The sequence below is a fragment of the Microcebus murinus genome, chromosome 13 (assembly GCF_040939455.1).
Source record: "Microcebus murinus isolate Inina chromosome 13, M.murinus_Inina_mat1.0, whole genome shotgun sequence".
Classification (NCBI taxonomy): Eukaryota; Metazoa; Chordata; class Mammalia; order Primates; family Cheirogaleidae; genus Microcebus; species Microcebus murinus.
The window spans coordinates 17,430,736-17,442,240 of record NC_134116.1 but is presented as its reverse complement, the minus strand read 5'-3'; the positions used below and the strand labels follow the sequence as shown (position 1 = coordinate 17,442,240).

Genomic DNA, 11,505 nt, shown 5'->3' with positions numbered 1-11,505 from the left:
CAAGCAAATGTCTCCTGTGAACAACCTGGAACCACATAGGCAAGGAAATGTGGGGAGATGTGGTTCCAGCAGAGCTAAGTTGACACTGTGTGAGCCACCACAATGCTATTGGAGTTTATTCCTCATAGAAGGGAACTTACATGCTGACCAGACATAGATAAGAACCAAATTCCCTGTTTATGATTTTGTAAACTGCATCAGATCAATCTGGTTTAACTTTTATGTAACAAAGTGGTGAGTTTTTCAGTAGCCATGGACCCCCAGGTTGAAGGTCACATTGTTATTGAACCAAAGGAGATCAGTCAGAGCCTAGTTGCTCACTGCACAGAAAGCCAATCACTGAGACAATGAATATTGCCAGGGAAGAAGAGCTTTATTGCAGGTGTTGTCAGCCTGGAAATGTGACATAAGTCTCAAATCTACCTCTCCAACTAACTGAGGATGGAGGTTTTTATAGAGGGGCAGAGAATGTGCTCATGTGCTGCAGCAGGGATTGTGCACAAGCTGTGTGTGGGTACAGGTCATGGCATCAGTAGGTGAACTAATTCAGATGTCAAATGCCTATGATGGATGGAGTGTCTTGGTGTCATAGAATCTGTGGTCAAAGGTCTGGAAATTTTTAGCTCCTTGAGGTTAACTTGAGAGACAGTAACTGTTTCCTAAGAAAGGAACTCAAAGATCATAGAGTTAGCAAAGTTTAATGGTCATTTGCAACATCTGGCCTCTAGCACGTCCCATAACATATAATCTTGTCGGCCTTGTGAAAGCACAAAGCCTAGTTTGCTATTTCAACATACTGCTCAGGGGTCAGATACCTAGGTGCTGGTCAGTCCCTAAAGGGGCAAAAATTATCAAGTACAAAAAGAAGAGCTCTTGGTAGCATTGACATCAACATAACCAGAGCATGCCCAGATGAACCAGGCATGAAATCACAGGCAGAACCTAAGTGCTTGGACCAAGGAGTGGGGACTGAATTAAGAAGTGGACACCACATGGCAGGACCCAGGACCCAATAAGATTGACCCTGACATTACCTCTGGCAGGATCCAGTCAGATCACACCTCATTACCCTTTCACTATAAAACCTGCTCCAACTACCCAGCTCAAGGAGACAGATTTGAGTCTGACTCAGGTTGTCTTGTTTTAGCAGCTTGACAATAAACTCAATGCTTCTGCAAAAACTCGATGCTTGGCTTTCCATTGTGCATGAGCAAATGATCCCAGTTTGGTTCAATTACAATTTTACATATCTTATGTCTACAAGGGTTTTCTACAGATGGTCTCTGACTCCATACTTTTCAAACTTTGTTTCTCCCCCACTTCATGGCTTCTGGTGCAAGAAGAATGTGCCCCCTAGGGGCACATTCTTATTGGGCTATGCCCATAGATCTTGCACTTTTAGGCAGATGAGTCAACACAGTGGGTAGCAGGCATATTCCTGGAAGCCATTCCTAAACCAGGACTTGGAAGTGGTTGCAAATAACATAAACAAATTCTACAAAATCTAAACCAGAGATACCCCATTCAACTTCCCTTTAGCTGGACCTCAAAAATGCCTGCAGCCATTACAACACCACTCAACACAACAAAAGTCCCAGAGAGGGAAAGCCAGAGTAGACAGAGAAAGCATCTTAACCAATTATAGTTAAAAATAGCTTACTTTTGTACATTTTTTGTATTTTTCATTGGTATGTCATAGTTGTATATTACTTTTGTACATTTTGCCAAACAAATGGCCTTGTGAACACTTTGCTGGGGACTCGGAAGGGGTCTGTACAAGTAACAGGCCCATGAGGCTTAACCTCCATCAACTATAGGTAAATTCATCTTCTGGTTCTTTCTATGCAAAGCATTAGTTGAACTGACCTTTGTCTTTAACTTTTTATTAAGAATATTTTCCAACATACACAAAGTAGAGGAACATGTGATAAACCCCACTCCCACTCTGTGCACCTGTAGGGGCGGAAAGGTGGAATACACTTGCTCACCCATCATAAGGGTCACACGCTGACACTCCTATAACAAAAGATAGGTTAACAAGAGAAAAGGGTAACAAATTTATTGTTTAATCAAAGTTTTACATGACAGGGGAGGCATCAAAATTGAAGACCCAAAGACCCAGGGAAAACTATCTGTTTTAATGGTTAGGTTTGATGAAGGATAGACAACTGTGTAGAAATGTGATTGAACAAACAGGTATGATCTAATGGTGAGAAACCCAGCAAGGACTGTCCAGATTCTTCTTAGCCTCTCCGTGTAACATTCCTTCCTCCTGGGTATGGGGCAGGACCCCTCTGAAATGAGTGTCTTCAAGAGAGAGAAGGGAGAAAGAAGATGGCTTGCTTTGGGGAAGAGGAATTCTGGTTTCTATGAATCACTTCAGAGGGAGAAAGAAGAGCAGGAAAGAGGAGGGCAAAAGTTCAGAAAGACTTGGCTTCTGAGGTCATTCCAATCTCCTTCGGTTCAAAGGACTCCGAATGCTCCTGTTGGCATCAGATATAACAATAACACTTCTGTCCAGCAAAAGTTCAGCATCCATGTTCTCAGTCATCTGCACTTTTCTAAAGATCTTGGAACCCACTCTGGCTGAACAGGTTTTTCTTTGTTTAAACTGTCACTCCTTGCAAACCAAAGCACAATTCAGCTTCCACCAGAAGGTTCTGAGAAATGTTCTCAGGTGTAAATTCAGAGCATGAACTGAACAAGTCACAGGTGAAAAAGAAAAATGCAGACAGAGCAGGAAGGAGAAGACATGGTTAGGAGTAGCCTGGGTAAGGTACCGGGCGGTAGGTGGAGGCAGGGTTGGATCACGGAGGGAGGAGAAGCAAAGGCAGGTGATGTTCGTCCAGGCAGGGCCCGGCCCCTGCTTCAATCCCTTGGCGTTCTCACCACTGTGGAACGACCGCAGGAGGGAAAACAGCTGCCTCTCTGCCAGTCTCTTCAGCAAGACTTTCTCTGCCCAGAAAAGGGCGGACAGCTGTTCTGATCTGTTCCAGGCATATTTGTTCCAGAATGGACTCTTCCTGCATTTTCTTGGATCACTCCTAGACGAATTATTGTTAACCAAGATATGCACACGTTGAGGCTCACAAACTTTGTTAGGAGGTATTTTGACAGCAAAAAAACAGCATAGAAAAATCCCTAGAAGATTTGGCCTCTCTGGCTGGGAAAAACACAGTCTCTCAACAGCAGCCTAAACAAACTCAGGAGCTCAGGGAGAGCTGGATTCGGTCACCAGAGAAACCGCTCAGAGAGGAGCTAACCATTCGGATCCTCTGCTCTGCCCCGCATGACAGCAGGCTGGAGTGTCCTCGGAGCGCGGACAGCGCTGGGCGGCTGGGGCGGGTGACCTGGGCCTGGAAGACCCGGCCAGGGCGGACTCGCGTGGGGCGGGGCCGGCGCTCCAAGCAGGGAGGGCGGGGCGAGGCAGGGCCACGTGGGGGCGTGGCAAAGCGGGGGTGGGCGTGGCTAACCGGACGGGGCGGGGCGCGCGCGGCGGGAAGATGGCGCTACGTATGCTGAGGAGGGCGGCGCGCGGAGCGGCGGCGGCGGCCGCGCTGCTGAGGCCGTGAGTGCAGGTCCCCATTCCCCGCCGGCCTGGCCCGGCTCGCGGCGGGTCGGCGCCTGGAGTAGCCTCGCGGGTCGGGCGCGGCGTCCCCGAGACCTCGCGAGAACCGGGCCGGCCTGGAGCACCGTGCGCCTTCCGCGCGCCGGCTCGACCGCTTTCCAAGGTCGCCCGCGGCCGGCGCCTCCCTGTGGGAGGGCGCTTGCTCCACCCGGAAAATGGGTACACACGCCCCACCGCGTTGCCCGCCCCTGAGAGGCGGCTCGCCTCCCACTCGTTCGCTCAGCACAGCGCGTCCCAAACAGAGTGGTGTCAGCACCCCTTTACACGCTTAGGAATTATTGAGGACCCCAAAAAGGTTTTGCTTATATCTATTTTTATGGTATTAGGAATTAAAACAAATATTAAAAATATTTACTCATTTAAAAATAACAAATCCATTACAATTGGAACACAAATGACATTTTTAACGAAAAATAACCATAATTCTCCAGGGGAAAAAAGGAGAAGAGTGGCCTGGTTTTAAATTTTTGGAAATTTCCTTGTTTGATAACGGTTAACTGGAGTCTCACATCAGCTGCTTTGGAGAAAGTATTTGAAAGAAATTCTGGGCTCTTGCACACACTAGCTGGGAAAGGGAGGACGGAGCTTACCGCCCCAAGGGTCTCAGGGCCCCCCAGGTGGCCTTGGACCACACATTGAGAACCTTGGTAGGGGTGGGGAACCTGTGGCCTCAGAGATTGTCACATGGGTCTCTCCGGATCACCAAATGCGGCCCCTCGACTGAATCCAAACTTCACAGAGCAAATCCCTGTATTAAAAGGATTTGTTCTGTAAAATTTGGATTCCATCAAAAGGCTGCACTCAAGGATCCAGAAGGCCACATGTGGCCCGAAGGCTGCAGGTTCCCCACCCTTCTAGCCCTTGCCCATTGCTAGGTACATACACGTACATCATTTCATTTAGTTCCCCTGATCACCATGTGAAGAAGTCCAGTGTTCATGTTTATAAAGGTGAGGAAGCTGAGGCTCAGTTTAAGTGACTTTCAAAGCCCTATAACCAGTAGTGGCAGAGTTGGTTCAAAAACCAAGTGTATGGCTCCTGGTCCCAAACTGTTTACATCTTCTTGCTCTGTGCTTCTTCAATTACCTGTGTCCCATGGGAGACCAACTGGTCTTATGCATCTCACCTTTCTGTTTACCTCCACCACCCCTGGCACAGGGTCCTGGCTCAGGGGGTCACCTCTGGAATCAGAGGAATCACTGAAGCAGTGTTCTCCATCCCGTCCAGAAGGTATCTTTTCTGACCTGTGAAGGGATCAGTCCCTGTGACCTGTTCAGCAGTGGGTCCAGTGACCACACACCACACATAGTCACCCACTTCCAACATGCTTGGGGCTTAAGTAACGATGCTTTATACCTCCCTTAGCACGCTGGTTCCCTCTCAACATGCCTACACGCTTTCATCCATGGGGATTTAAGGAGCCTACCAGGGGTTAAATCTGCACAGGTGTTTTCAGAACACACCAGGATGGGAAAAGTAAAGAAGCCAAATGTCAATTTAGAAAAGTCGGCTTAACAATGCCTTAATTTATATCTCAGTTGGGCTGTGCTTCAGCTTCAGGCCAGTGGGCTATTTTTGGTGGCTTCTTTCTTTTGTTTTTGGAGTGTCAGCACCATTGCTGGATAGGCAGGGGTCATTCTGGACTCCTCGGCCCTCTAGTATTTGCTTCTGTTCAGTGCTATCCTGGCTGCTTCCCTGCCTGTCTTGTCTGTCTTGTCTCATGTAAATGCCCTGCCTCAAGGAAGGGGAGCATAACTCCTCAGCTGAGAGAACAAAGAAATAGATGTGTGAATACTAACCCTTGTGCATATCTATAAATATTTCTATATTTAACCATCTGTAGCTATGTTAAATTAAACATGAGTTTATACTGATGTCTTGAACCAATCCATTACCAAGTAGATAATTCTATCCTCCTCCCTGTGCTTGTTTGTAAATAACTCACTCCAAGTGAGAAACCTGGCTCCCACCATCTGCCGTCCTTTTCCTTATTGTTCAATTCATACATACATATGTAGCAGTATCAGAATTGTTAACCTGTACCCCCATGGAAAAGAACTTTATCAATTAGCATACAGTGCTTCTGTGCAGTTCCTTTCCCTTTAGTTTTATAGGCTGCACTCATTTCTAAAGTTACTTAGGTTAGTAGCTTTTTCTCTCATCTCCTTCAGTGAGGTTGTTTCATACATTCATAATATGATTAGATTGTTTTATCACAGTCTGTATTCTTTCCTGGATTCTCCTACCTCCCAAATGATTTCTTTACATTGCATATCTTAAAGTTCACTCTTGGTGCTGTAAAATTCTATGGGTTTTGATAAATGAATAATGTCATGTATCTACTATTATAGTATCACAACATCATACAGAATAGTTTTAATTCCTAAAAATCCCCTGTCCTTCACCTGTGTATTCATCCCCGCTACTCCTAAACTCTTGGCATGCACTGATCATTTTACCATCCCTATAGTTTTGCCTTTTCTAGAATGTCATATAATTGGCATCATACAGTAAGGAGTCTTTTCAGACTGGGTTCTTTCACTTAGCAATATGCATTTAACATTCCTCCATGTCTTTTTGTGGCTTGACAACTCATTTCTTTTTACTGCTGAATAATACTCTATTGTGTAGATGTACCACAGTTTGTTTATCCATCCCTATTGAAGTACATTTGGTTGCTTCCAGTTTTTGTTGATTATGAATAAAACTGCTGTAAAGGTGCAGGTTTTGTATGGACATAAGTCTTTAAATCAATTAGGTAAATACCTAAGAGTATGATTGTTGAATCATGTAGTAAGATTGTGTTTAGTTTTATAAGAAACTACCAAGCTGTGTTCTAAAGTGGCTGTGCCAGACATGGTGGCTTGTGCCTATAGTCCCAGCTAATTGGAAGGCTGAGGCAGGAGGATCGCTTAAGCAATGAGGAGGAGTTCAGGGCTGCAGTGAGCTATCATGAGGCCCCTGCACTCTAGCCTGGGTGATAGAGTGAGACCTTGTCTTTGAAAAAAATTAATAAAATGGCTATACCATTTCACATTCTCACTATCAATGAATTTGAGAATTGCTTTTGCTCTGCATCCTCATCAGCATTTGGTATTGTCAGTTTTTAACAAATTTCAGCCATTCTACTAGGTATATAGTGGCATCTTGTTGTTTTGTTAGTTTATTTTAACTTGAAATTCCCTGATGACAAATGATGTTGAGCATCTTTTCATATGCTATTTGCTATCTGTAGATCTTCTTTTTTTTTTTTTTATTTCGGCATATTATGGGGGTACAGATTTTAAGGTTTCAATAAATGCCCATTTCCCCCCTCCCCCCACAAGTCTGAGTCTCCAGCATGACCATCCCCCAGATGGTGCACATCTCACTCATTATGTATGTATATACCCGCCCCCCTCCCCCCTGCCCAATACCCTATTACTGCAGTACCTATGTGACCACTTAGGTGCTGTTCAGTTAATACCAATTTGCTGGTGAGTACATGTGGTGCTTGTTTTTCCATTCTTGGGATACTTCACTTAGTAGTATGGGTTCCAGCTCTAACCAGGAAAATATAAGATGTGCTATATAACCATTGTTTCTTAGAGCTGAATAGTACTCCATGGTATACATATACCACATTTTATTAATCCATTCTTGGATTGATGGGCACTTGGGCTGTTTCCACAGCCTTGCAATTATGAATTGTGCTGCTATAAACATTCGAGTGCAGGTGTCTTTTTTGTAGAGTGTCATTGGATCTTTTGGGTAGATGCCCAGCAATGGGATTGCTGGATCAAATGGTAGATTCACTTGTATCGTATCGCTTTAATGTATCTCCATATTGCTTTCCACAGAGGTTGAACTAATTTGCAGTCCCACCAGCAGTGTAGGAGTATAGAATTTTTTTATTTCCATCTTGATTTCTTCATTTATGAAGTAATCGTTTAGTAGGAGGTTGTTTAATTTCCACGTTTTTGTAAAGAAATGTGAGTTTCTGTTAGGGTTGATTTCTACTTTTATTCCACTGTGATCTGAGAAGGTACATGGTATGATTTCTATTTTTTTTTAATTTCTTGAGATTTACTTTGTGTCCTAGGATATGGTCAATCTTAGAAAATGTCCCGTGAGCTGATGAGAAGAACGTATATTCAGTGGATTTTGGGTAGAATGTCCTGTAGATGTCAGTCAGACCCAGTTGTTCCAAGGTTTTGTTTAAGTCCATTATTTCTTTATTAATTTTCTGTTTGGAGGATCTGTCTTGTGCCGTCAGTGGGGTGTTGAAATCTCCGGTGATTATGGAGTTGCTATTAATCCATTTGCTTAGATCCAGTAAGGTTTGCTTTATGAGACTGGGTACACCTAAGTTGGGTACATATATATTTAAAATTGTTATCTCTTCTTGTTGAAGTGTGCCCTTCACCATTATATAATGACCCTCTTTGTCTTTCACTACTTTTGTTGCTTTAAAAACTAAATCGTCTGAAATTAGAACTGCCACACCAGCCTTCTTTTGGCTTCCACTTGCCTGGAATACTGATCTCTACCCTTTTACTTTTAGTCTATATGCATCCTTGCAGGTTAGATGTGTTTCCTGAAGACAGCATATACTTGGCCTGTATTTTCTTATCCATTCAGCCATCCTATGTCTCTTGAGTGGAGAGTTTAAGCCATTCACATTTATTGAGAGAACTGATAGGTAAGGTAGATTACTGTTCATTCTGTTGAGTTGGATGTTGTTGCTTTGATTTCTCTCTTGAGCCATTGTATTATCTGGCCTTTAATCTTTTGGTTTTGGTTGTTTTTATATTCATGAGTTTTTATTATGGTGTTCCGTGCGTAACACTGTTTTGAGTACTTCTTGTAGGGCTGGTCTTGTCTTGGTGAATTCTCTGAGACTTTGCTTGTCTGAGAATGTCTTTATTTCTCCTTCATATATGAAGCTTAGTTTTGCAGGGGATAGGATTCTAGGGTGGGCATTGTTTTGTTTCAGAAGAGTGAGAATGGGGTCCCAGTCTCTCCTTGCTTGTAAAGTCTCATTAGAGAAGTCTGGTGTTATTCGAATTGGCTTTCCCTTGTATGTCACTTGCTTCTTTCATCTTACAGCTCTTGGAAGGGCCTCTTTAGTTGATATTTTGGTCAGTCTGATGACTGCATGTCCTGACGTCTTCCTGTTTGCATTGAATCTCCCAGGGGTCCTCTGAGCTTCTTGAACTTGTATATCGAGATTTTGAGCAAGGCCTGGGAAATTTTCCTCTATTATATCTTCAAATAGCTTGTCCAACCCTTGGGTGTTGACCTCTTCCCCTTCTGGTAACCCTATGACCCTCACATTAGGTTTATTCACATAATCCCACATCTCTTGTAGACTTTGCTCTTTTCTCTTGTTTCTCTGCTCTATCTCTGTGATGGTTTTATTTAGTTGGAGGGTGTTATCTTCAGTCACTGAGATTCTTTCTTCTGTGTGAGCTACCCTGTTCTTGAGACTTTCCACTGTATTTTGTAGTTCCCTGAATTGATTCTTCATCTCCAGGAGTTCGGTTAAACTTTTCTTCATTGTGTCTATTTCTTTAGTGAACTTTTGTTCTAGATCCTGGAGGCTTTTTGTGGTTTCTTTGTGTTGGTTATTGAGTAGTTGTTGTAGGTTGGTGAGTGTTCTTATGATCCACATACGAAATTCCTCTTCTGTCATTTTGGTTGCCTGATTTGGGTTGGTGTCCGTTTCTAGGGGGCTGGTGCTCCTCTTTGGGGGTGTGTTTTCCATTTGGTTCTTCATTTTTCCTGAGTTCCTTCGCTGATTTCTTCCCATGTCGATCAGTTGTTGTTTCTTTCCTTTAGGTTTTTGTTTGGGTATTCACATGCCTTGTTTAGTTTCTGAGCCGTTAGGTGGTGTCTGTGGGTGAGATTCGACCACTCCCTGTATAATGAGTCAGTGGGTGCCGTGAAAAGGCTGTGCAGGATGCTGTCCCTGTCAGTAGGTGGCACTTGCTTGGAGGAACAGGCTATGCTGTGGATTTTGTGTCCTGTTATCAGCTCTTGTTCTGGGCGGAGCTGGGTTGGATACCTGCCCTCAGGAACCACCAATGCTGTTAGCAGGGGTCAAAGTTCTGTTCTCTGCTTCCAGGAAAAGCTGTCAGGGTGGGGCTGGAATGGTCCCGCTCAGCCAGAAAGTCTGCTTGTGGGGGTGGGGCTGTCTGAGACCCACAGTCTGGAGCAGGCCTCGCTTCTTTCCACCACCCCAACTCTGCAGCTACTCCTGGGCCTCTGCCAGCAGGCCAGACCACACGCCACCAGGCCTCCCCGGATTGTGATGCCGGTGAGGAGGTTCCCTGCGCAGGAACGCCACCTGGGCTGGGCACACAGCCTCCCTTTGGGGGGAGGGTTGCCCTCTAGGATGCTGATCTGCCCCTGGAGGCACACACACCTCAGTGGGCTGTTCACAAATATCCCTTCTGTGCCCCGGGCAATGCTAGACCTTGGTGCACGGGATCTGGTCTGCAGGTCTGACCTCTGGGTCCCAGAGTTCAAACTGTATCCCCACCAGGGAGAGGAGTTCCAGTCCCAATTCACCCACAGGGAGCCCAAGCTGGGTCTGTGTCTCTCAGCCTCTGAGTCGGCACCATTCTCCTGGGAACACCGTGCCAGCAGCACCTGGGAGGGCTGGCGGGTAGGGAGCTCACAGTCTGAGTTCCCCTTAGTCAGTAGGGTCCCAAAAGGGAAGGTCCTGTTCCCTGGAGGTGCCTCCGGCTGGTGGCTGTATTGTCTCTCTGGGCAGCCGCAGGTAGGGTTGGCGGAGGGGAGAAGGAGGCAACATGGCGCCTGCCGCGCGGCTCGGGTCTGTGCCCACGGAGGTGCCCCGAGGGATTTGGGAGTCTGGTGCTGCGTCCGCTACAGGTTCACCGCTAGCTGGCGGCGGCCGTCTCTGGGCTGGTGTCCACAGTTCTCTCCACCCGCTGGGGAGCCCACCAGCAGTCCCAAATGCAGGAGAGGGGAAAGGTGATTTATCCACCTACCCCTCCCGCTGGTCTCCGGGCTGCTCCGGCGGTCTCAGCTTCCAGTTTTCTTCCGCAGCCTCCTCCCATGAAGTCTCCCGGGGTCTCAGGTACCCCTCCTTCCGGCCCTCGTCTGCTGTATGCTCGCTTTTTTGCTGCTTTTTTCTAATTTCTGCTAGAATCTGTCTTTTCTGCAGAGACACTCTATCTGGCGGTATTTCTCGTCCACCATCTTGATCCTCCTCTTGTAGATCTTCTTTGATGACTTGTTTGTGCAGATCTTTTGGCCATTTCTTAATTGGGTTGTATGATATTGTGATATAATGAGAAATATGTATTTGGTCTCTGTCCATTTTTCCTAGCACACACAACTCTTAAAACCCTTGGAATCTCTGGAGTGATAAGAATGTCTTTTGTCAGCTAATGAGATGACTGGTGGCTGGGGCCGTTTCACTCTGGCCAGGGCAATAAAGCGAGACCTCCTCTCTAAAAATATTAATTAATTAAAAAAAGAAAAGCTTAGAGAAGAAAAGAGATGCAAATACATATGCATATATTTTATAGTTTATGTTATATTTACCTTCTTATTTACCATTCTAGTTCTCTTCATTCATTCCTATAGATTTGAGTTATTTTCTGGTGCCATCTCTTTAGCTTGGTACATCTTTGCTCCCACATACTTTCTTTATGCTGTTAACAGCAAATAAATTACATGTTACAGGCCTATCAATACGATTATATAACATTCTTTTATACAATTTTGCTTTTTTCTTTTTTTTCTTTTGAGACAGAGTCTCACTTTGTTGCCCAGGCTAGAGTGAGTGCCGTGCGTGGCGTTAGCTTAGCTCACAGCAACCTCAAACTCTTGGGCTTAAGCAATCCTTCTGCCTCAGCCTCCTGAAT

General features: G+C 45.3%; 1 protein-coding gene across 7 annotated transcripts in view; it reads left to right on the top strand.

The window, feature by feature from the left end:
* The first annotated feature begins 3,483 nt into the window (after positions 1-3,483).
* Positions 3,484-11,505, top strand: part of CLYBL (citramalyl-CoA lyase) — a 246,535-nt gene continuing 238,513 nt past the window's right edge. For all 7 annotated transcript variants that reach the window (XM_076009307.1, XM_076009308.1, XM_020290261.2 and 4 more), the window contains exon 1: positions 3,484-3,568. In XM_076009307.1, coding sequence (XP_075865422.1) covers positions 3,504-3,568 — 65 coding nt within the window. In that variant the 5' untranslated portion in view covers positions 3,484-3,503. The remainder of the gene's footprint in view (positions 3,569-11,505) is intronic.